This window comes from Haematobia irritans, chromosome 2, assembly GCF_050003625.1.
Source record: "Haematobia irritans isolate KBUSLIRL chromosome 2, ASM5000362v1, whole genome shotgun sequence".
NCBI classification, from domain to species: Eukaryota; Metazoa; Arthropoda; class Insecta; order Diptera; family Muscidae; genus Haematobia; species Haematobia irritans.
In genome coordinates this window covers 148,443,327-148,470,797 of record NC_134398.1, presented here as the reverse complement: position 1 = coordinate 148,470,797, position 27,471 = coordinate 148,443,327, and the positions used below count along the sequence as shown (strand labels likewise).

The 27,471-nt window shown below is 28.0% G+C and overlaps 2 protein-coding genes across 2 annotated transcripts in view; both read right to left on the bottom strand.

The window, feature by feature from the left end:
• LOC142226517 (uncharacterized) overlaps positions 1-27,471 on the bottom strand; it is a 362,899-nt gene that overhangs the window by 309,127 nt on the left and 26,301 nt on the right. The window lies entirely within an intron of this gene.
• On the bottom strand, positions 198-27,355 carry LOC142225110 (uncharacterized). Its single transcript, XM_075294882.1, has 5 exons — positions 27,253-27,355; positions 24,502-24,512; positions 24,325-24,425; positions 6,473-8,159; positions 198-284 (listed from the first exon to the last, which is right to left on the bottom strand). The coding sequence occupies exons 1-5, from the start codon at positions 27,353-27,355 to the stop codon at positions 198-200; spliced, it is 1,989 nt and encodes a 662-aa protein (XP_075150997.1).

Genomic DNA, 27,471 nt, shown 5'->3' with positions numbered 1-27,471 from the left:
GAATTAAGTATAGCTCCTAATATGAGGCATTTCTGTTCAGATCGAGATGAAGCACCCATAAAGGAGCTTATATTTACTAATTCAGTAGTGAAGGTTAAGGAAAGGGTATGATATAGTCGGCTCCGTCCGACTTTGTATTTAACTTACTTATTTCATTGAAAAAATGTGCCACTTTTTTAAAATGGGTGTGTCATCATTCATTGCGAATAACATTCTTGTGGAAATTTGCAATGGTAACACTGGACATAATTTGATGCATCTGTTTGGTTTTTAATTTCTGTTACCTAGTGTAAAATACAAACAAAAAATCAAACACGAAATTTAAAAATTTTTTATTAATGACAAATTATTTGAAAATAACGTTTTCTCATAAACGCTGTTAATTAATTTCATTTGATTTGATTTTATAGGTGTGATTAAATAATTAAATGCTCTTGTCGCCATCATTTTCAGTTAGTTAATATAGTCAACAAATCGTGCTAATAAATTATTCAAATATACTTCGCGACTTTTGAGTGGGAAATTAAAAAGATAACAGATGAAATGCCTTTCGAAGTCAGACGGAAAGAAAGAAAAGCACAGCACAGCACATAAATTGATTTATGATAAATTTACATAATTTACAGTAAAACGACCAGCTGATTGAATGAGCTTCTGTTTTGCGGGAATTTTAGTAACACCGCCTGATTATTGATGTAGTTTTTTTTCGTTTAAAACAACAACAAAAAATTTAGAAAAACGCCAAAGGCCAAAAATAATAACAAACACCATAAAAACCCGTCCTAATCATACCGCTTTTGGCCATCATGGCTAGCATGAATGCCATCGCGCACACCCTCACTAAATTCAGTTTTTTTTTTTTTTTTAACAAGGCCTAAAGCAACAAATGACGTAGGTTAGATGGTCGGTTTTCTTTTTGTGTGTTTTGGTTTTTTGTAATATGTTAACTTTAAGTTAATTAAAAAATGAACAACAAAAAATACTTTAAAAAATTATCTAATGTGAAAGAGAGGGAGACAGAGCCAGAAAAAAATATATGGAACGTGCTTGTGGATTGATCAGGTGAAAACGAAAAATTACAAAAAAAAAAACAATTCGTAATTGTTAACGAATTTGTTTATAACATTTATCATCACATAATGAAGAATCGTGCCTTATTGGCGTGACGTTTTCTTAGAATTATTTATTTTACATAATCAGCTAGTTATGAATGTCATCATCGGCATAAAATGCATCTCATATGGATTTCAAAACAAGTTCAATTTTTAAAAGATCTCTTTTTATATTCATTCTTTTTGTATAGAAATAAAATGTTGACAAAATTTTCTATAGAAATAAAAATTTCACAAAATTTTCTATAGAAATAAAATTTTGACAAAATTTCCTATAGAAATAAAATTTTGGCAAAATTTTATATAATAATAAAATTTTGACAAAATTTTCTATAGAAATAAAATTTGACAAAATTTTCTATAGAAATAAAAATTTGACAAAATATTCTATAGAAATAAAATTTTGACAAAATCTTCTATAGAAATAAAATTGTGACAAAATTTTCTACAGAAATAAAATTTTGACAGAATTTCATATAGAAATAAAATGTTGATATTTTCTATAAAAATAAAATTTTGACAAAATGTTCTATAGAAATAAAATTAAGACAAAATTTTCTATAGAAATAAAATTTTGACAAAAAATTTTTATAGAAATAAAATATTGACAGAATTTCTATGGAAATAAAATTAAGACAACATTTTCTATAGAAGTAAAATTTTGACAAAATTTTCTATAAAAATAAAATTTTGACCAAATTTTCTATAGAAATAAAATTTTGACAAAATTTTATATAGAAATAAAATTGTGACAAAATTTTCTACAGAAATAAAAATTTGACAAAATTTTCCATAGAAATAAAATTTTGACAACATTTCCTATGGAAATAAAATTAAGACAACGTTTTCTATAGAAATAAAATTTTGACAAAATTTTCTATAAAAATAAAGTTTTGACAAAGTTTTATACAGAAATAAAATTTGGACAGACAAAAATGTTCTATAGAAATATAGAAAATTTTGTCAAAATTTGATTTCTATAAAAAATGTTCTCAATATTTTATTTCTATAGAAAATTGTGCCACCATTTTATTTTACAGAAAATTTTTCAAAATTTTATTTTTAAAGAAAATGTTGTCAAAATATAATTTTTATAGAAAATTGTGCCAAGATTTTATTTCTTTAGAAAACTTTGCCAAAATTTTATTTCTATAGAAAAATTAGTCAAAATTTTTTTATATAGAAAATTTTGTCAAAATTTTGTTTCTATAGAAAATTTTCTATAAAAATAAAATTTTGACAAAGTTTTATACAGAAATAAAATTTGGACAGACAAAAATGTTCTATAGAAATAAAATTAAGTCAAAATTTTCTATAGAAATAAAATTTTGACAAAATTTTCTATAGAAATAAAATTTTGACAAAATTTTCTATAGAAATAAAATTTTGACCAAATGTTCTATAGAAATAAAATTAAGTCAAAATTTTCTATAGAAATAAAATGTTGACAACATTTTCTATAAAAATAAAATTTTGACAAAATGTTCTAAGAAATAAAATTTAGACAAAATTTTCTATAGAAATAAAATTTTGACAAAATTTTCTTTAGAAATAAAATGTTGACAACATTTTCTATAAAAATAAAATTTTGACAAAATGTTCTAAGAAATAAAATTTTGACAAAATTTTCTATAGAAATAAAATTTTGACAAAATTTTCTATAGAAATAAAATTTTGACAAAATTTTCTATAGAAATATAATTTTGACAGAATTTCCAATGGAAGTAAAATTAAGACAACATTTTCTATAGAAATAAAATTTTGACAAAATTTTCTAGAGAAATAAAATTTTTAAAAAATTTTGCATATAAATAAAATTTGGACAAAATTTTCTATAGAAATAAAATTTTGACAAAATTTTCTATAGACATAAAATTTTGACAAAATTTTCTATAAAAATAAAATTTTGACAAAATGTTCTATGGAAACAAAATTTTGACAAAATGTTCTATAGACATAAAATTAAGACAAAATTTTCATAGAAATAAAATTTTTTTATAGAAATAAAATTTGGACAAAATTTTCTATAGAAATAAATTTTGGACAAAATTTTCTACAGAAATAAAATTTTGACAGAATTTCATATACGAATAAAAGGTTGACAACATTTTCTATAGAAATAAAATTTTGACAAAATTTTCTATTGAAATAAAATGTTGACAAAATTTTCTATAGAAATAAAATTTTGACAAAATTTTCTACAGAAATAAAATTTTGACAAAATTTTCTATAGAAATAAAATTTTGACAAAATTTTCTATAGAAATAAAATGTTGACAAAATTTTCTATAGAAATAAAATGTTGACAAAATTTTCTGTAGAATTAAAATTTTCACAAAATTATATCTAGAAATAACATTTTAACAAAATTTTCTATATAAATAAAATTTTGACAAAATTTTTTATAGATATAAACTTTTACCAAAATTTTCTATAGAAAAAATATTTTGACAAAATTTTCTATAGAAATGAAATTTTGATACAATTTTCGATAGAAATAAAATTTTGACAAAATTTTCTATTGAAATAAAATTGTGACAAAATTTTCAACAGAATTAAAATTCTGACAGAATTTTCGATAGAAATAAAATTTTGACAGAATTTCATATAGAAATAAAATGTTGACTAAATTTTCTATAGAAATAAAATTTTAACAAAATTTTCTATATAATTAAAATTGTGACAACATTTTCTATAGTAATAAAATTTTGACAAAATTTTCTATGGAAATACAATTTTGACAAAATTTTCTATGGAAATAAAATTTTGACAACGGTTTCTATGGAAATAAAATTTTTACAAAATTATCTATAGAAATGAAATTTTCTATAGAAATAAAATTTTGACACAATTTTCTATAGAAATACAATTTTGACAAGATTTTCCATAGAAATAAAATTTTGACAAAATTTTCTATAGAAATTAAATTTTGGCAAAATTTTCTATAGAAATAAAATTTTGACTTAATTTTCTATAGAAATAAAATTTTGGACAAAATTTTCTAAATAAATAAAATTGTAACAAAATTTTCTATAGTAATAAAAATTTCACAAAAATTTCTATAGAAACGAAATTTTGACAAAATTTTCTTTAGAAAACTAATTAATTATCCAAAATTTAAACTGGCAAATGGCGTATTTTCCAATACTTCATCGGAAGTATAAAAAAATTATGGATGATTTCTTTGCTAGGTTATTTATAGATATACAGAAGCCAATAGTAAGTTAAAAACATATCCAATATTTTTGATCGAACAAAATTTGTATACCCCCTCCATCAATCTCACCACCACTGCCCTCATTTCTCAATTTCAAATGTGTATTGATATATATGCTAATTTATAACCCCCTCTAAATAGCATACAATGGTTCTCCTCATATTTTTAAATGACATGATTTCAAAAAACATTCGACTTTTTTTAATTTATTCAAACGTTTATTTTGTTCACAAAACATAAGGACGTATTCCACTGAAACCATAAACTGACTTAGTAAATAAATGATGCATTTTAAAATTCATAGTTACTCATTTTCAAAAATTATATTATTTCAAACAAAAAAACTTATTAGGAAGCACCTCAATAAAAATATCATAATCAATATAAATTCACATGGTCTCTTCTAAGACTGGAATAATTTGTAAGGTGTGAATTATAAATCAGTAAAACAAATCTATAGACTTTGGCTAAAAGGTTTTGGCGATAAAGACTTTTGATTTAATTTATGTGACCGGTTCTAGTTTGTGTGCATTTATTTGTTTATCTTTTAGGTAACACATATAAAAAAACTCTAAATCAGAAGCTCGCTCTAAAAAAAAAAAATACGGCGTAAAAAAATTAAACAAAAATTGAAATCCAAACAAATAAGCAATGTCTTAAGTCGGGCCGGGCCGACTAAATAATACCCTACCCTTCACCACTATGTTTATCAAAATTGTTGACAACTTCAAATTTGTTGGGAGCTATATAAAGGTTTATATTCCCATATACAAATATTTGAGGCCATATAAGTGAGTGCATTGGAGTTAAGATCGGCTATAAATATATATGGCAGCTATGTTTAAATCTGCACCGATTTGAACCAAAATCAATAGGTATCGTCATCGAGCCAAAAAAAGACACACAAAAATACATGAACATACAGACAGACGGACATCGCTAATTCAGAATTTAATTCTAAGACGATCGGTATACTAAAAGATGGGTCTATGACGACTCCTTATGAGCGTTACATACCATTGCACAAAGAGTATAATTAACTGAATTAAAGAAACAAAATTAAATTAACATACATGCCACTCCAACCAAAAATACTCTATTCTTATTTCTATAGAAAATTATCAGCAATTTATTCTGATAATTGGTTGATAGCTGCAGGTAGAGGGTGCTGATGAAGAATGTGGTAATTCCAACACGTGCGTCCATCCAACCATCTTGCAGTCTATAGGGCTTTGCCCAAATAAATTTGACAAATATTCTTTTCCTCTGTTGGTTAAGCTACTCTTGAAGTTTAGTCAACGCAATGGTTTTTAAGCTGAGATCAAAATAACAAATATGAAATAAAATTTTGACAAAATTTTATTTAGAAAAAAATTTTGAGAAATTTTTCTATAGCAAAAAATTTTGAGAAAATTTTCTATAGAAATAAATTTCTTAAAAATATTTTTGAGTGTTGTTGACCTATTTTATGTTTATTCTGATTATTAGTTTTGTTCGGCTTGAGGTCATAGAAACAATCGATTATTGATTTGTTTTAATATTTATTTCCAATATTTCGGTTAGTGCCACTAACCATCTTCTGGGATTTTGTATCTACATAAATTACAAAAATTAAATTACTTTTAATGTTCACAAATCACAATATTATTTTAGATATAATATATTGAAAATAACTAACGTGAGTTCGTGTGATGCTGTTCGTTCTGCAAGCCACCGTACACTAAGCTTCGTTTGTGTCGATGCTTGTTTATGATGTGTCGATACATTCTCGCGCATTCTTCCGTGTCTTTTTTGAAATTCATTCTCTTGTCAGGAGAGAGATCTATTATATTAAGCATCTCAAGAGTGTATCTACGCCTATGATTATTCTCTTGAGCAAGTATCTCGACGTCTGGGAAGTTGGGCTTGTGTCCTGTTGTTGCACAGTGAGCTGCAAGTGCTGTTTTTTGCTCTACTGATTTGTCTACAGCTTTAAGGTCTGATTTATGCGACGAAAGTCTTGTCTTAAGTTTGGTCATTGTAGTGCCAACATATGCCATTGGGCATATGTTGGACTTGTCTCCATTACATTTAATTTTATACACTATGTTACTCCTGTCCTCATTCTTTATTTTTGACTTTGTGTTGCTGAATAATTCCTTTACTGTTCTCGATGTGCGTGAAGCAATTTGAATCTTGTCCTTGTTATATACGTCCGATTTGAAAAAACGCTCTGAGAATCCTTCAACGTAAGTCATGGGTTTGTATGACTTATCCTTATTATGGTCCGGCTCTTCAATAGTCTTAGTTTTAATGTTTTCGTCAAGTGTTTTATTTTTAACGCGATTTATTAGTCTGCTTATTATTCTATTTGGAAAATCGTTTGTGGTCAATATTTGTCTTATCTTTATTTCATTCTCCTTGTGGAATTCTGCATCACTTATCCTTAAGATTCGATCTATAAAATTGATTGCTGTCATATGGATTATACTTTTATTGTGTTTTGAATTATAATTTATTAGTCGTCCAGTTGCTGTTGGTTTTTGATACCAATTCAGCCTCAAACAATTATCATCTCTCAGTATGTTACAGTCTAAATATGGTAGCTTGTTATCCTTCTCTAACTCCATTGTAAATTGTATTTGACTGTGGAATGAGTTTAATGCGTCAAAAGTACTTTCCACGTCGGTTTTCTTTACTATCGCAAATATGTCGTCCACATATTTTGTTATAATTCGAGGTTTCGGTATCTTGCTTAAGGACACGTCTAGTAGCTCTTCCATGATGATGTCAGCAATTATTGGAGATGCTGGAGATCCCATTGGCATTCCTTTCAATTGTTCATATGTCTTATCTTCATATTTGAAGTACCTACTGTCTTTGATACAAAATAGTGCTAGTTCCTTGAAAATATCACGAGGTATTTTTGTATAATTTTTGATTAAGTCCCATTTCTTCTCAATCATTGCAATGGCTAGGTTTACCGGTATACTGGGAAACAGTGATACAACATCAAACGATATCAGGATTTCATCATCTGTTAGCCTTACATTCTTAATCTTCGTTTTAAAGTCAATCGCGTCTTTTACATTGTATTTTGAATCTTTGGTGACGTTCTTTAAGATACTAGATATATATCTGCACATCTTATACGATGGTGCATTGATCGATGAGCAAACTGGTCTCAATGGTGTTCCTTCCTTGTGTACCTTCGGAAGGCCGTAAATCCTTGGGGCTATAGCAGTTTTACTCGTCAATTTATTCTTTTCCTCGATGCTGATTAAGTTTTCTTTATATAATTTTTCCACTAATTTATTATTCTTGGTTTGAAATTTCGATGTTGGATCAATTTTTAGCCGTTTGTAACTACACATGTCGTGTATTATCGCATGCATTTTGGATTTGTATTCTTTGCTGTCCATAGCAACAGTTTTTCCACCTTTATCCGCACTTAATATTAAAACATCCTTGTTGTCTTTCAAATATTTCTTCGTTTGAGCCACTGTACCTAGTATAAATTTATCTCTTTTGTTTACGTTTGTCTTGTGTAAATGGTCATCTATCAGTGTTGTGAACTTTGTTCTTGCTATTTCTTGCTCTTCTTTGTCATCTGTAGTTCTCACCAAGTCTTCTCCTTCTGCGATGATTTTCAGTAGAGGAAATTGAGCTCTCGTCAAAGGGAGCGAATACTTCGGGCCTAGTGAGAGAAGCCACTGCACATTTGTTGGTATGTGTTTGTTCGTTGTATTTACAAACCATTGCTCGTTGAACTTTATGTTGATCTCTTTGTTGTGCTGTTGTAGTAGATTCTCAAATTTCTTTCTGTGTGTTGTTTTGTTTTTGTTGATTTGACTGTTGAAAAGAGAAAGTTCGCTGTCGATAAATAGTTTTAGATCCTCATTGATCAAGAGGTCTCTCAATTGAGTATGTATTGATGTAATTTCTCACTATTGAGCTTGATTTGTTTGTGTTTTTCTTGTATTAGAAGCTTCAAAATTTTTAAGTGAAAATTGTAGTTATGATTTGCTAATGTTTTTTCTACATTTGGCGCGATTTTGTTGTTGCTGTCTGTAAATATATCATATATGTGTTTGGTAGTATTGACGCTTTCTCTGCATTTTATCAGAAAAGTCACAGACGATTTTAAGCTTTCTGTTTGTTATGTCTGGAATACTGTTTGGTGATTTTGTAAGAGTGAGCATTATAATTTCTTTTAATTCTTGTGTAGATAGTCATTTTTGGTGAATATTTGCGGCGTGCCTTCCGCTTGTTTTTTAAAAATATTTTCTGACAAAATTTTCTATATAAAAAAATTGACAAAAAATTTCTAAAGAAAACCTTTTGAGAAAAATTTCTAAAGAAAAAAAATTGAAAAAATTTTTATAGAAGAAACATTTTGACAAAATTTTATTTCTATGGAAAGTTTTGTCAAAATTTTATTTATATAGAAAATTTTGTCAAAATTTTATTCTATAGAAAATTTTGTCAAAATTTTATTCTATAGAAAATTTTGTAAAAATTTTATTTCTATAGAGAATTTTGTCAAAATTTTATTTCTATAGAATATTTTGTCAAAATTTTATTTCTATAGAAAATTTTGTCAAAATTTTTCTTGTAATAGAAAATTTTGTCAAAATTTTATTTATATGGAAAATTTTGTCAAACTTTTATTTATATAGAAAATTTTGTCAAAATTTTATTTATATAGAAAATTTTGTCAAAATTTTATTTATATAGAAAATTTTGTCAAAATTTTATTTCGATAAAAAATTTTGTTAAAATTTTATTCTATAGAAAATGTTGTCAAAATTTTATTGATGTAGGAAATTTTGTTAAAATATAATTTATATAGAAATTTTTTTCAACCTGTTATTCCTATAGAAAATTTTATCAAAATCTTATTTCTATAGAGAAATTTGTCCAAATTTTCTATAGAAAATTTTGTCAAAATTTTGTTTCTAGAAAAATTTTTGTCAAAATTTTATTTCTACGTAAGATTTTTTAAAAATTTTATTTCTAAAGAAAATTTTGTCAAAATTTGTCTTCTATAAAAAATGTTGTAATTTTTTTTTTTAGAAAATTTTCTCAAAAGTTTTGCTTTACAAATTTTTTTAAAAATTTTTTCATATAGAAACTTTTGTCAAAATTGTATATCTATAGAAAATTTTGTCCACCATTTTATTTCTATAAAACATTTTGTTACAATTTGATTTCTATAAAAAATTTTCTCAACATCGTATTTCTATAGAAAATTTTGTCAAAATTTTATTTTTATAGAAAATTTTGTCAAAATTTTATTTCTATAGAAAATTTTGTCAAAATTTTATTTCTATAGATAATGTTGTCAAAATTTTATTTCTATAGAATTTTTTTTTCAAAAATTTGTTTCTAGAAAAATTTTTGTCAAAACTTTATTTTTATATAAGATTTTTTTTAAATTTTTTTTCTATAGAAAATTTTGTCAAAATTATATTTCTATAGAACATTTTTCACAAAATTTTATCTCTATAGAAAATTTAGTCCACCATTTTATTTCTCTAAAACATTTTGGCAAAATTGTGTCAAAATTTTATTTCTTTGTATAGAATAAAATTTTTTCAAAATTTTATTTCTATAGAAACTTCTGTCAAAACTTTATCTCTATAGCAAATTTTGTAAAATTTTTATTTCTTTAGAAAATGTTGCCAAAATTTTATTTCTATAGAAAGTTTTGTCAAAACTTTATTTCTACAGAAAATTTTGTCAAAATTTTGTTTCTATAGAAAATTTTGTCAAAATTTTATTTCTATAGAAAATTTTGTCAAAACTTTATTTCTATAGCTAATTTTGCCAACATTTTATTTCTATAGAAAATTTTGTAAAAATTTTAATTCTATAGAAAATTTTGTAAAAATTTTATTTCTATAGCATATGTTGTCAAAATTTTATTTCCATAGAAAATTTTTTAAAAATTATAATTCTATAGAAAATTTTGTAAAAATGTTATTTCTATAGAAAATTTTGTCAAATTTTTGTTTCTAGAAAATTTTTTGTCAAAATTTTATTTTTATAGAAGATTTTTTTAAAAATTTTATTGTTGTAGAAAATATTGTCAAAATTTTATTTCCATAGAAAATTTTTCACAAAATTGTATCTCTATAGAAAATGTTGCCCACCATTTTATTTCTATAGAATATTTTGTCAAAATTTGATTTCTATAAAAAATCTTCTCAACTTTTTATTTCTATAGAAAATTATGCCAACATTTTTCTGTGAAAAAATGTTCAAAATTTTATTTTTAAAGAAAATATTATTTTTATAGACAATTTTGTCAAAATTTTAGTTCTTTAAAAAACTTTGTCGAAATTTTATTTCTATAGAAAAATTAGTCAACATTTTATTTCTATAGAAAATTTTGTTAAAATTTTATTTCTATAGAAAATTTTGTTAAAATTTTATTTCTATAGAAAATTTTGTTAAAATTTTATTTACATAGAAAATTTTGTCAATTGAAAATTTCCTCAAAATTTTAGTTCTATTGAAAATTTTGTCAAAATTTTCTTCTATAAAAAATTTTATTTCTATAGAAAATTTTGTCAAAATTTTATTTCTATAGAAAATTTTGTCAAAATTTTATTTCTATAGAATTATTTGGAAAAATTTTATTTATATAAGAAAATTTCCTGAAAAACTTATTTCTATTGAAAATTTCCTCAAAATTTTAGTTCTATTGAAAATTTTGTCAAAATTTTCTTCTATAAAAAATTTTATTTCTATAGAAAATTTTGTCAAAATTTTATTTTTATAGAAAAAATTGTCAAAATATTATTTCTATAGAAAATTTTGCCAAATTTTATTTCTGTAGAAAATTTATTATTATAGAAATATTTGTCAAAATTTTATTTTTATAGAAAAATTTGTAAAAATTTCATTTCTATTTTTCCTCAAAATTTTAGTTCTATTGAAAATTTTGCCAAAATTTAATTTCTTTAGAAAATTTTGACAAAATTTTATTATTATAGAAAATTTTGTCAAAATTTTATTTCTATAAAAAATTTTGTCAAAATTGTATTTCTATAGAAAATTTTGTCAAAATTTTATTTTTCTTAGTTGGAGAGAAATTTACCAAAACATCAAGAATTCCACCAAACAGTAAAAAAACTTTTATTTTTGGTAGAATTTTACCAACTGTGACAATTGAAATTAAAATTTAATATCAGTTAAATCAAATTAAATAAAATATTAAAATGAAATTTTAAGTAGAAATATTTTACATTATATTTCAGATGCACTCCAAATGATGCTCTTTACTTTAACTACCCAGGAAGTTCTTTTCAATCAATTTTTTATGACTTGGTTTTTTAATACTTTTATTGGATAATTTTAGCTTTTTTTTTTCTTTCAAGTAGGTTAAAAACAGAGTAAGAATTCATAAAATGGTACAAATCATTTAAATTTTGTCGACAAAAATGCTAAATCCAATCTGAAAAAATTGTGAATTTTTGAAAATATTTGAGGTGAAACGTTTCCAACAATCGTTAGATTCCATTAAAAATGATAAAAAATTATAAAAATTATTTATTTGACAAAATATCACAGAATTTTGTAATTTACACCCAAAGCATTGAATTCGGCTCACACCTAAAAAAGTGATGCAAATTCAGTGCAACGGCTGTTGAAATGGAGGACTTCCGTCCTATGACAAGGCCATGTTAAATTCATCGCTTCTGCGTCAATTTTGCACCACTTCCGGATCCAAAAAGAACATTTTCATTACTTTTTTGGCGACGCTTTTTTTGCTGGGTTAATAATATGGTTAGTATATATTTGCTTTAATTTAATAAATCAAATTATTAGTATTTATTTATTTGCTTTAAAATTTTTGGAATATTAAAGAATTCAATTTAAAACGGGGAATTTAGTCGTAATCGATTGACGCACAATGCTCTGTGAAGAAGAGACAAATCTTTGGATGATTCATGGTATTTTAGAGCTGATACCTTTATTCAATTCTATGGAAATGATTATGGCTTTGGTTTTTTTTTGTATAATCGTTCAGGTTTTGTATGAAACCAGCGCTTATATATTTGTTGTGATCGACACATATTCGATTTTAAAGTGAGGCTTTCCATGGAAAAATGTATATGTCATACATGCAAAAAAATACTTTAATTCACAATATTAAGAAAATATCGTTTTAAAACAAAAAAAAACAAAATAATTCATTCTTAGCTTATTACAAAAACAATTAAATTTGGGAGAAAATTTTTTCTTAATTAAAAAAAAATAAATCAAATATGCAAAAAATGTCTTGTAATATATTTGAAGATTGGTTTTATCTTCCATCCAAATCTTCAAAATTTAAATTTTAAAGATTGTTTCCTTATATCAAAAATGGTTTTCTTTTCTTTAAAGGAAATTTCTCTTACTTTACAGACATACGATTTTAACAAAGGCAGGTACATTTCAAAGATTCGTGCCCAAAATTTAAAGAAACCAAAATTTTTAAAGCCAAAATCATAAATTTTCTTTTATTTAAATTATTTTATTTTATATTAGGTCAATATTTTTTTTAAGTGTAAAATCTCCACAAATGTTCCTCTATATCGCAATACAAAAACTTTAATTGAATTCCCACTATTGCCAATCGTTTATCAATTTGTTTGAATAATTACAACAAAAAAAAAAACAAATCTAATAGCAATTAAATCAATTAGTAGAAAATTAAATTTTCAATTCGTTATAATTTTCCATAGCGCCATATTATTGAAGAGAATTTTTGATTGCAGTGGAGCCTTGTACAGGCGAAAAAAAAATCATTTACTTGCTACACGATTTTCTTATTTATTTTTTTTTTACTGTAATTATTCATGAAATTAATTATATTTTCATGAAAACACGAAATATAATGGACGGACATCTGGAAATTTTCTGGAAATTGCATAGGCTCAAAAGTAACCAATTTTTGAATTCAACTCAATGAACAACATCATTATAATGTTTCTTCTTTTCTTCTTTTTTTGTTTTTCGAAGAAAATTTATTCGAATATTTCAGAGTGGAAAATGTTGTTGATATTAAGTAGCACAGTGGAACGAAAATGGATTTTTTTGAAAATGATAAGGGCTTATTCTTCAACAATTTCTTGTTTTATTATTTTCTTTTTTCATATTAACCCTTTCACTACCGAATAAAATCAAATGTTAGGTTAGGTTAGGTGGCAGCCCGATGTATCAGGCTCACTTAGACTATTCAGTCCATTGTGATACCACATTGGTGAACTTCTCTCTTATCACTGAGTGCTGCCCGATTCCATGTTAAGCTCAATGAAAAGGGACCTCCTTTTTATAGGCGAGTCCGATCGGCGTTCCACATTGCAGTGAAACCACTTAGAGAAGCTTTGAAACCCTCAGAAATGTCACCAACATTACTGTTGTGGGATAATACACCGCTGCAAAACTTTTTGGTGTTCGGTCGAAGCAGAAATCGAACCCACGACCTTGTGTATGGAAGGCGGGCATGCTAACCATTGCATCACGGTGGCTCCCAACCAAATGTTAAAAAAAAAACTGTAAATTTGTCATCCAATTTTACTTGTACAAATGTAGAAAAAATTTTAATTTTCAGGGCCTACCCCAATTACCTAAAATGCTGTATGTGTTTATTCTGAAAATTTTATTCTTAAATTGTGACCAACTGGCCCTAATAAAATAAACACTATTTGGCCCATAACATTTGAAATTGTCTCAAAATTACGTATTTTTCATTGATTGTTAAAGAAAGTTTTTAGAAAAGCATTTTAGTGTCCATCAGTATGGAAAATATTTATGGCGTATTTGACAGTCCCCGGTCTGACACATAGATGACATCGCTAGTATTAAATTATTTTTATATAGTACCAACCTTCAAATGATTCGTGTCAAAATTTGACGTCTGTAAATCAATTAGTTTGTGAGATAGAGCGTCTTTTGTGAAGCAACTTTTGTTATTGTGAAAAAAAATGGAAAAAAAGGAATTTCGTGTTTTGATAAAATACTGTTTTCTGAAGGGAAAAAATACGGTGGAAGCAAAAACTTGGCTTGAGAATGAGTTTCCGGACTCTGCCCCAGGGAAATCAACAATAATTGATTGGTATGCAAAATTCAAGCGTGGTAAAATGAGCACGGAGGACGGTGAACGCAGTGGACGCCCCGAAAGAGGTGGTTACCGACGAAAACATCAAAAAAATCCACAAAATGATTTTGAATGACCGTAAAATGAAGTTGATCGAGATGGCAGAGAACTTAAAGATATCAAAGGAACGTGTTGGTCATATCATTCATCAATATTTGGATATGCGGAAGCTCTGTGCAAAATGGGTGCCGCGCGAGCTTACATTTGACCAAAAACAACAACGTGTTGATAATTCTGAGCGGTGTTTGCAGCTGTTAACTCGTAATACACCCGAGTTTTTCCGTCGATATGTGACAATGAATGAAACATGGCTCCATCACTACACTCCTGAGTCCAATCGATAGTCGGCTGTGTGGACAGCGACCGGTGAACCGTCTTCGAAGCGTGGAAAGACTCAAAAGTACGCTGGCAAAGTAATGGCCTCTGTTTTTTGTGATGCGCATGGAATAATTTTTATCGGTTATCTTGAGAAGGAACAAGTGTATATGGCCGTAAGTTCGGCCAGGCCGAATCTTATGTACCCTCCACCATGGATTGCGTAGAAACTTCTACGAAAGACTGTCATCCACAATCGAAGTACTTGGGTTGTGGTATCTTAAAACTTCTTAACATCGTTTTCTAAATTGTGAGTTAGTCCATACGTGGTATATATTAGACAAAAAAACTTATGTATAGGTAAATCTACAAATAATTACGAATCGACATGGACTTTTGCACCGTACGTAGAGAGCCAGAATTGAAATATGGGGGCCGCTTATATGGGTGCTATGAACTTGATATGGACCAATATTTGTGTGATTGGAAATCGATTTATCTGAGGGATATATATAAATATAGACCGATATGGACCTAGTTACGCATGGTTTTTAACGACCATAAACTAGCACAATGTACCAAATTTCAACTCACTCGGATGAAATTTGCTCCTCCAAGAGGCTCTAAAACCAAATCTCGGGATCGGTTTATATGGGGCTATATATGATTATGGACTGATATGGACCACTTTTGGCATGGTTGTTAAATATCATATACGATCACCACGTACCAAATTTCAAGCAGATCGGATGAATTTTGCTTCTCCAAAAGGCACCGGAGGTCAAATCTGGGGATCGGTTTATATGGGAGCTATATATAATTATGGGCTGATAGGAACCAATTCCTGCATGGGTGTTGGATACCATATACTAACATCACGTACCAAATTTCAACCGAATGGGAAGAATTTTGCTCTTCCAAGGGGTTCTGGAGGTCAAATCTGGTGATCGGTTTATATGGGGCCTATATATAATTATGGGCCGATAACGACCAATTTTTACATGGGAGTTTGGGGTCATATATTAACACCACGTACCAAATTTCAACTGAATCAGGTCAAACCTGGTGATCGGTTTATATGGGGGCTATATATAATTATGGACCGATGGGGACCAATTTTTGCATGGTTGTTAGAGACCACATACTAACACCATGTACCAAATTTCAGCCTAATCGGATGAAATTTGCTTCTCTTAGAGGCCTCGCAAGCCAAATCGGGGGATCGGTTTATATGGGGGCTATATATAATTATAGACCGATGTGGACCAATTTTTGTATGGTTGTTATAGACCATATACTAACACCATGTACCAAATTTTAGCCGGATCGGATGAAATTTGCTTCTCTTAGAGGCCTCGCAAGCCAAATCGGGGGATCGGTTTATATGGGGGCTATATATAATTATGGACCTATGTGGACCAATTTTTGCATGGTTGTTAGAGACCATATACTAACACCATGTACCAAATTTCAGCCGGATCGGATGAAATTTGCCTCTCTTAGAGGCCTCGCAAGCTAAATTTGGGGGTCCGTTTATATGGGGGCTATACGTAAAAGTGGACCGATATGGCCCATTTTCAATACCATCCGACCTACATCAATAACAACTACTTGTGCCAAGTTTCAAGTCGATAGCTTGTTTCGTTCGGAAGTTAGCGTGATTTCAACAGACGGACGGACGGACGGACATGCTCAGATCGACTCAGAATTTCACCACGACCCAGAATATATATACTTTATGGGGTCTTAGAGCAATATTTCGATGTGTTACAAACGGAATGACAAAGTTAATATACCCCCCATCCTATGGTGGAGGGTATAAAAAAAACATCAACAGTGACTATTATATGGCGTTATTGGAGCGTTTGAAGGTCGAAATCGCGACAAAACGGCCCCATATGAAGAAGAAAATATTGTTGTTCCACCAAGACAACGCACCGTGCCGCAAGTCATTGAGAACGATGGCAAAAATTCATGAATTGGGCTTCGAATTGCTTCCCCAGCCACCGTATTCTCCAGATCTGGCCCCCAGCGACTTTTTCTTGTTCTCAGACCTCAAAAGGATGCTCGCAGGGAAAAATTTGGCTGCAATGAAGAGGTGATCGCCGAAACTGAGGCAAAACCGAAGGAAAGTCGTTATAATCGTTGTATGGCTCTTGAAGGCAACTATGGTGAATAATAAAAACGAATTTTGACAAAAAATGTGTTTTTCTTTGTTAGACCGGGGACTTATCAGCCAATCTGTTAGATTATAGCTTCTATAGAGGCTACAATCTATACTTTGAAATAATATCGAGAAATAAATCGAAATTAATGGGGAATGCGGTTGCTCTAAGACCCCATAAAGTATATATATTTTGGGTCGTGGTGAAATTCTAAGTCGATCTAAGCATGTCCGTCCGTCCGTCTGTTGAAATCATGCTAACTTCCGAACGAAACGAGCTATCGACTTGAAACTTGGCACAAGTAGTTGTTATTGATGTAGGTTAGGTTAGGTTAGGTGGCAGCCCGATGTATTAGGCTCACTTAGGCTATTCAGTCCATTGTGATACTACATTGGTGAACTTCTCTCTTATCACTGAGTGCTGCCCGATTCCATGTTAAGCTCAATGACAAGGGACCTCCTTTTTATAGCCGAGTCCGAACGGCGTTCCACATTGGAGTGAAACCACTTAGAGAAGTGGTGATGTAGGTCGGATGGTATTGCAAATGGTCCATATCAGCCCACTTTTACGTATAGCCCCCATATCAAAGGACCCCCAGATTTGGCTTGCGCATTCTCTAAGAGAAGCAAATTTCATCCGAACCGTCCGTGAAATTTGGTACATGGTGTGAGTATATGGTTTCTAACAACCATGCAAAAATTGGTCCACATCGGTTCATAATTATATGTAGCCCCCATATAAACCGATCCCCAGATTTGGCTTGTGGAGCCTCTAAGAGAAGCAAAATTCATCCGACATGGTGTTAGTATATGGTCTCTAACAACTATTGAAAAATTGGTCCATATCGGTTTATAGTTATATGTTGTCCCCATATAAAACGATCAACAGATTTGATCTCCTGAAAGAGCAAAATTCATTCGTTTGGTTGAAATTTGGTACGTGATGTCTCTAACCACCATGCAAAACTTGATCCATATCGGTCCATAATTCTTCCGCGATGTCTAATTTTTTCTCAAAACTAACTTTATTAGTTTCTATTCACTGTTCCGTATACAATTTAAATTTTTCATATTCGAAATGGTATATAAATTCAGATGATATGAACTTTAAGTGATCCAGCAAACCATGTGTTATGAATTTAAATCATTTGTCCAAGCAACTTAGATATGCTGCAGTGCAAAATTCATTCCCATTTGTTTTAAGTATTACTTAGATCTGAACTTTAATTTACAAGAATCGTCATAAGAATACTGGTAAAAATAAACTGTTCATAAATTGTTCGATTGAAATAAAATGTTGAGAAAATTTTCTATAGAAATCAAATCTTGGCAAAATTTTCTATAGAAAAAAAATTTTTGTGACAAAATTTTTTATAAAAATAAAATGTTGACAAAATTTTCTATAAAAATAAAATGTTGACACAATTTTCAATAAAAAAAAAGATTTTGAAGAAAAATTTCTACAGAAATAAAATATTGACAAAATTTTGTATAAAAATAAAATTTTCAAAAATTTTTCTATAAAAATAAAATTTTCAGAAAATTTTCTATACAAATAAAATTTTCAAACAATATTCTATAGGAATAAAATTTTGACAAAATTTTCTAAGGAAATAAAATTTTAACAAAATTTTCTATAGAAATAAAATTTTGACAAAATTTTCTTCAGACATTAAATGTTGACAAAATTTTCTATAGAAATAAAATTTTCTATACAAATAACATTTTCTATATAAAAAAAAAATTTGACAAAATTTTATATAGAAATAAATTTTTGATTAAATATTCAATAAAAATTTTACAAAATTTTCTCTAGATATAAAATGTTGACAAAAATTTCTATAGAAATAAAATGTTCATTAAGTTTTCCATAGAAAAAAAAAATTAACAAAATTTTCTACAGAAATAAAATTTTGACAAAATTTTCTATAGAAATCAAATTTTGACAAAATTTTCTATAGAAAAAAAATTTGACAAAATTTTCTATAGAAATAAAATTTTGGAAAAAATTTTCTATAGAAATAAAATTTTGACAAAATTTTCTATAGAAATAAAGTTAAAAAAAAAATTCTATATAAATATTTGCTATACAAATTAAATTTTCATAAAATTTTTTATACAAATATAATTTTCTATACAAAAAAAAACAAATTGACAAAATTTTTTAAAGAAATAAAATTTTGACATAATTTTCTAAAGAAATAAAATTTTGACAAAATTTTCTAAAGAAATAAAATTTTGACAAAATGTTCTATAGAAATAACATTTTGATTAAATCTTATATAAAAATGTAACAACATTTTCGCTAGAAATAAAATGTTGACAAAAATTTCTATAGAAATAAAATATTGATAAAGTTTAGTTGAGCGTAACATAAATCGTTTTATGAAACCACATTTTGTCTTTCTCGATAAGTCGATTTACCTTTTTTGTATATCGTATACATTGGACCTCTACGAAAGAATATCTGAAATTCAATTGAAATGTATGCTGGGATACATATCTGTACTAATGTATGCTGCACGGTCAAATGCATATACTGGTTGCTATGCTCATTAGGTTGCCCTTTACATATTGCCAGCACAAAAATGTATGGATGGACGGGCACACATACATAAAAAATCTGACGTATAGATCATTTTTCACAAAATAATGAAGATGTTAACAGTAATGTTGCATGCATTTGTATTGATGAATTGTACAGAAAATGCATTATATTTAAGGGATATAAAAACACGAAGGAAAATAGTTTTTCTTTAAATGTTCAGCTTTTAATGGAAGGTTTCTTTAAGCTTCTTTTGTCTTAAGGCTCTTTTTAAAAGGTAAAATTAATAGGTATTTTTAAAAGTACTTACAGACCAGAGAGTTAAAAAGTATTGCATATCTCCAAAAATGTTCTGCAAGGGGGTCTTAATTCTTCACCTCCCATAAAAAACTCAAAAAGTCATTGAAAATCCCTAACAAATTTTAAATATAAAAATTTCCTAGGAAAGTCCTCTTTCGCTCATATTTCTTATAATGCTATCTCACATTGGTAAGTGTTAAACAATGTAATTGCTTCATTCCTCTAAATTTTAGACATCTTTAAAATTGGGAACTTTGTCCTGATACTGAAACCGGGGAAGGAGACATATGTTGCTGCCTCATACCAACGTATTACTTTTCTGTACTATAAAGATATTGGAAGCGGTTTTGCTGCCCAACTTCAAGTATCAGCTTTCTCCAAATCGGACTGTTCTGGGTGAGCTATAAGAGTGACTGAGTAGCAAGATGTCGCACAAGCGCTCTGGCATTAAATTTGTCCAAAACTTTCCATACGGTTAGCCATTGCACCCTCCAGATTCCATAGATCTGGAAAATGAGAAAGGATATTGAATCTCCTTTCTTGAACCTGGAAAGCAGGCACATGTCTTTGTGTCATATCGACATTTACCCTCGCCCTATGTTATAAAGATACTGCAAGCGACCTTGTTGACCAACTTCACGTTGCAGCTTCCCCTAGCCGGACACCAGCACGGCTTCCATACAGGTAGGAATATCACGACTACGATAGGTGAGCTATCAGTACAATTGAGTAACAAGATTTTTGACGAAATTTTATACAGAAATAAAATTTTGACAAAATATTCTATCAAAATAAAATTTTGTAAAAATTTTCTATAGAAATAAAATTTTGACAAAATTTCTACAGAAATAAAATTGTGACAAAATTTCATATAGATATAAAATTTTGTCAAAATTTTCTACCGAAATAAAATTTTGACAAAATTTTTCTATAGAAATAAAATTTTGACATATTTTCTATAGAAATAAAATTTTGAAACAAATTTTCTATAAAAATAACATTTTGACAAAATTTTCTATAGAAATAAAATTTTGAAAAAATTTTCTATAGAAATAAAATTTTGACAAAATTTTCTATAGAAATAAAATGTTGACAAAATTTTCTATAGAAATAAAATTTTGACAAAATTTTTCTATAGAAATAACATTTTCAGAAAATTTTCTATAGAAATAAAATTTTGACAAAATTTTCGATAGAAATAAAATTTTGACAAAATTTTCGATAGAAATAAAATTTTGACAAAATGTTCTATAGAAATAAAATTTTGACAAATTTTCTATAGAAATATAATTTTGATAATTTAGAAATAAAATTTTGACGAAATTTTCTATACACGCAAAAAAATAATTCTTTCCTCCCAAACGAAATTTTAGACAAACAAAGTTCGTTTCTCATTTGCATTTCGTTGAAAGGAAGTGTATTTGGAAGAAAAGTATATACTTTTTGTGATAAACGTTTATTCTTTTCCAGGATGTAAAAACAATTTCATAAAGACTAACTCAAAAAAATTGTTTTCTTGCTAATTGCATTTTCCCTCACATCTTTCTCACATCCACGAGGTTTTTTAGTTCTTAACACCTTTTCCTGTAATACCAACAATGTAGAAGAAATTATACGATTTTATAAATTTTTAAATTTTTTTTACCTTTCGCCTGGACGGAGAATCGAACCGCGGACCATGCACTTTGTAAGCCAACACACTAACCACTGAGCTATGTACCTGTTATGGTCATCAATAGATAAATATCCATATAAGTTATATTTATATAGCATAGCTTGCGGCGCCCACGAGCCGAATAAACAAAGTTTATTTAACAGAAACAAACATTTAGTTTGGCACCGTGGAGCAGTCCGACTTGCATGCCAAGGGTCGTGGGTTCGATCCCTGCTTCGACCAAAGTTTTTTTTGTTTTTTGTTTTTACATATATTCCAGACATGTTCGGAAGATTCCGAAAAATTTTTCAACATTACATTGTAGTATATTAAATTTTGAACTGTAAAATGTGTCTTATTAAAGACCTAAAGTCAGAAAAGAACAGTGTTTGATATAAACGAAATGGACTGTGTTGTTGTTTCAAAAATAATTTTTTTTATTGAAAAAATAAAAATTTTGTAACAAACGAATTTTGTTGGTGATAAAAGTTTAAAATTTTCGAAGCAACTCAAAAAACTCTAACAAAAGAAAAACGTTTTCGGTACACGTTTTCCAAACGTTTTTTTTCTTTGCGTGTAGAAATAAAATTTTGACAAAATTTTTGACAGAAATAAAATTTGGACAAAATTTTCTATAGAAATAACATTTTGACATAATTTTCTATAGAAATAAAATTTTGACAAACTTTTCTATAGAAATAAAATTTTGACAAAATTTTCTATAGAAATAAAATTTTGACAAATTTTCTATGGAAATAAAAATTTCACAAAATTCTCCATGGAAATAAGATTTTGAGAAAATTTTCTATAAAAATAAAATTTTGAAAAATTTTCTATAGAAATAAAATTTTGACAAAATTTTCCATAGGAATAAAATGTTGACAAAATTTTCTATATAAATAAAATTTGGTGAATATCTCTATAGAAATAAAATTTTGACAAAATTTTCCATAGAAATAAAATTTTGACAAAATTTTCTACAGAAATAAAATTTTAACAAAATTTTCTATGGAAATAAAATTTTCACAAAATTTTCCATAGAAATAAGATTTTGACAAAATTTTCTATAGAACTAAAATTTTGACAAAATTTTCTTTAGAAATAAAATTTTGACAAAATTTTCTATGGAAATAAAATTTTGACAAAATTTTCTATAAAAATAAAATTTTGACAAATGTTTCTATAGAAAAAAATTTTGACAAATTGTTTTCTATAGAAATAATATTTTGACAAAGTTTTATTGAGAAATAAAATTTTGACAAAATTTTCTATAGAAATAAAATTTTTACAACATTTTCTATAGAAAAAATTTTGACAAAATTTTCTATAGAAATAAATTTTTAACAAAATTTTCTATAGAAATAAAATTTTGACAAAATTTTCTATAGAAATAAATTTTTAACAAAATTTTCTATAGAAATAAAATTTTGACAAAATTTTCTGTAGAAATAAAATTTTGACAAAATTTTCTATAGAAATAAAATTGTGACAAAATTTTCTATAGAAATAAAATTTTGACAAAATTTTCTATAGGAATAAAATTTTGACAAAATTTTCGATAGAAATAAATTAGAAATACAATTTTGAAAAAAATTTCTATAGAAATAAAATTTTGATAATAAATTATTTAGAAATAAAATTTTGACAAATTTTTCTATAGAAATAAAATTTTGACAAAATTTTCTATAGAAATACAATTTTGACAAATTTTTCTATAGCAATAAAATTTTGACAAAATTTTCTATAGAAATAAAATATTGACAAATGTTTTTATAGAAATAAAATTTTGACAAAATTTTCTATAGAAATAAAATTTTGACAAAATTTTCTATAGAAATAAAATTTTGACAAAATTTTCTATAGAAATAAAATTTTGACAAAATTTTCTATAGAAATAAAATTTTGACAAAATTTTCTATAGAAAAAAAAATTTGACAAAATTTTCTATTGAAATAAAATTTTGACAAAATTTTCTATTGAAATAAAATTTTGACAAAATTTTCTATAGAAATAAAATTTTGACAAAATTTTCAATAGAAACAAATTTTGACAATGTTTTCTATAGCAATAAAATATTAACATCTTTTTCTATGGAATCAGTACTACTGCCTCCTCTCACCACACAAATGCTCTGTTCTCATACCATTGGATTTATCCAAAACCTTTAGGTTTTCCTAGGTAAAGTGGCTTTAGCAGTCAGGGAAAAAATTCCAGCTACAAATAGATATATTATACAGGGAGACCACCAGTTAAAAATTAGAGATATTTTGCAGAGAGACCTTCGTATAGCAGGAAAATGGAATAGGAGTAAATCCTAAATTTAAGGTTAAGAAGGGCGAGAAAAATGCAAAAAGATGATAGGAAATGTCGCATTCAGTGTAACAGGAGCAGATTCCCTTTATGTCATATTGCATTTATTGCCTTTGGACCTATCATCATCATAGTTCTCCAACACCACCACACACATGTGCCACAACATAGCTAGACCACCAATTAATGTAGAAACTCGTACCCAGGTATTTATTTATATTTGTTTTATACCCGGGTACCACCCTTCATTAGTGTTGTTATTTTAATTTTAATTAATAATTGCGGTAATCATGTTTATTATGAATGAATTGCTACTTTTGCTACCACATACAACTCCTACTTTATAATGAGCGTTTTAGTTTTCGTTTCCCTATGATTCTCTGGGTGCGCGCATATGTTACGAGCATTTTGTCTTGACGGTTATTTTCTCTACATTCGTTGCTTTTTTTTGTGCATTTTAGTTGCAGGTAACTTTTTTTGTTTATTATTATTATTGTTATTATTTTTATTACAATTTGCCGTTTGTTTAATATTTTTTTTTGTAAGCTTCTATTAAAGTTAGCAACGCTATAGGTAGACAATTTGCAAGGCAAATATAAAGGTTGGTGGTTTTTCGTTGCTGTTGCTGTTTCTGTTTTTTTTTTCATTCCAGACATTCGTGGTCTGCGTGCATTGATATGCTATGGTAAAGAGAGGGGAGAATTCTCAATTCATTGTCTGAATGAATGTCATCGTAATGCATGAATTCATTCATACCCTCTGATAGCCTAGGCATGCAAATATGAACTTTGTAGCAAAAACATAACAAACTTGAGGAAATGTGAATTTACTTTAGGAAGGCACTTGAGAATTTCGCCTTTGCTATTCAATCTTGATATTAGAATGTAAGAAAAAAATTTTTTCTTCTAAACTTGAATGTATGTAAGAGGTCCAACACGTGTTTGCTTATGGTAGATGTTGACTATGGCGGAAACAATTTTTTATAAACTCCTTTTTAGAATTGGAATATACTAAGAGGGATATACAAGTAAAAATTTTTTCAAATTAAACTCTTAATTGAGAGCCACCGTGGTGCAATGGTTAGCATGCCCGCCTTGCATACACAAGGTCGTGGGTTCCATTCCTGCTTCGACCGAATACCAAAAGTTTTTCAGCGGTGGATTATCCTACCTCAGTAATGCTGGTGACATTTCTGAGGGTTACAAAGCTTCTCTAAGTGGTTTCACTGCAATGTGGAACGCCGTTCGGACTCGGCTATAAAAAGGAGGTCCCTTGTCATTGAGCTTAACAAAAAATCGGGCAGCACTCAGTGATAAGAGAGAAGTTAACCAATGTAGTATCACAATGGACTGAATAGTCTAAGTGAGCCTGATACATCGGGCTGCCACCTAACCTAACCTAATTGAGTTTTAAACATATTAAATTTTATTTGATTCAACAAATTTTTTAATTGAAACAAAAATTAATAGTATCAATTAATTTTTTGATACTATCATTTCTTTGATTGAAGACATTTCAATTGATTGAAGGAGAAAAATATTTTTTTGTGTGCAATGTCAGTATATATCGAAGAAAGCAAAAATCGATTTAATTGAAATATGAATATGTTCTGAAAACATATAAACCTAAAATGAAAGATTATTTAAACTAAATTTTAGGACACGCAATTGAACAATACAATATTAAAGACAATTTTTTTAAAATAAATGAATTTGAAACAAATATACGGCCGTAAGTTCGGCCAGGCTGAAGCTTATGTACCCTCCACCATGGATTGCGTAGAAACTTCTTCTAAAGACGGTTATCCACAATCGAATTACTAAAGTTGCGGTAACGCTTGCCGATGGCAAGGTATCTTAAAACCTCCAAAAACCTCTATATTGTATGTAAGTCCGTACGTGGTATATATTAAATCAAAAACGATGGATTGAAATTTTCTATAGAAATAAAATTTTGACAAAATTTTCTATAGAAAAAAAATTTTGACAAAATTTTCTATAGAAATAAAATTTTAATAAATTTTCTATAGAAATAAAATTTGAACAAAATTTTCTATATAAATAAAATTTTGACAAAATTTTCTATAGAAAAAAAAATTTTGACGACATTTTCTATAGAAATAAAATTTTGACAAAATTTTCTATAGAAATAAAATTTGAACAAAATTTTCTATATAAATAAAATTTTGGCAAATTTTTCTATAGAAGTAAAATTTTGACGACATTTTCTGTAGAAATAAAATTTTGACAAAATTTTCTACAGAAATAAAATTTTAACAAAATTTTCTATAGAAATAAAATTTTGACAAAATTTTCTATAGAAATAAAATTTTGACAAAATTTTCTATAGAAATAAAATTTTAACAAAATTTTCTATAGAAATAAAATTTTCACAAAATTTTCTATAGAAATAAAGTTTTGACAGAATTTTCTACAGAAATAAAATTTTAACAAAATTTTCTACAGAAATAAAATTTTAACAAAATTTTCTATAGAAATAAAATTTTAACAAAATTTTCTATAGAAATAAAATTTTGGTAGATTATTTTTGGCTCGAGTGGCAACCATGATTATGAACCGATATGGACCAATTTTTGTGTGATTGGAGATCGGCTATATATAACTATAGACCGATATGGACCAATTTTAGTATGGTTGTTAGCGGCCATATACTAACACCACGTTCCAAATTTTAACCGGATCGGATGAATTTTGCTCCTCCAAGAGGCTCCGGAGGTTAAATCTGGAGAAAGGTTTATATGGGGGCTATATATAATTGTGGACCGATATGGACCAATTCTGGCACGGTTGTTAGAGACCATATACTATCACCATGTTCCAAATTTCAGGCGGATTGGATGAAATTTTCTTCTCTTAGAGGCTTCGCAAGCCAAATCTGGGGATAGGTTTATATGGGGGCTATATATAATTAGAGACTGATGTGGACCAATTTGTGCATGAGTGTTAGAGACTATATAACAACACCATGTACCAAATTTCAACCGGATCGGATGAAATATGCTTCTCTTATAGGCTCTGCAAGCCAAATTTGGGGGTCCGTTTATATGGGGGCTATACGTAAAAGTGGACCGATATGGCCCATTTGCAATACCATCCGACCTACATCAATAACAACTACTTGTGCCAAGTTTCAAGTCGATAGCTAGTTTCGTTCGGAAGTTGGCGTGATTTCAACAGACGGACGGACAGACGGACGGACGAACATGCTCAGATCGACTCAGAATTTCACCACGACCCAGAATATTTATACTTATCTTATAGCAATATTTCGATGTGTTACAAACGGAATGACAAAGTTAAATATACCCCCCATCCTATGGTGGAGGGTATAAAAATACAAAAAGTCTACTCAGATATTTCGACAAAAATCTCTCTCCATTTCACGATCCTGCGATTCCATAACATCTGATTGCGAAAATTTATCGACCAAAAGAAAGACAACTGGTACAACACTGATCTGAACCACAACAATAGTCGTTTCAATGACCTTCCGCCCCTTCAAAATCGCCCAGATGAGGCCTAAATTCCCAGCAGAAGCGGCGGAACTCGAAGACGACTGTGATAAGAGCCGTCGTTCTAACAGAGCTCATCCTAGAAGCAGGAAACCGAAACTATAGGTTAGTAAGATAGTTGACAAGAACAACACAGTGTTAGAGCATCTGAATCAATGAGAGCTAGGTACAAGCACATGTAACATAAGTTCTAG

Excerpts from the sequence above, each read along its gene's own strand:
- LOC142225110 (XM_075294882.1), bottom strand. The coding sequence starts at position 27,355 with ATGAGCTCTGTTAGAACGACGGCTCTTATCACAGTCGTCTTCGAGTTC. Across the intron at positions 8,160-24,324 it reads TTATATTTGCCTTGCAAATT|TCAAATCAACAAAAACAAAA; the intron begins GTCTACCTATAG and ends TCTTTTCAACAG. Across the intron at positions 285-6,472 it reads CTTCACGCACATCGAGAACA|GTAACAGAAATTAAAAACCA; the intron begins GTAAAGGAATTA and ends ATTTTACACTAG.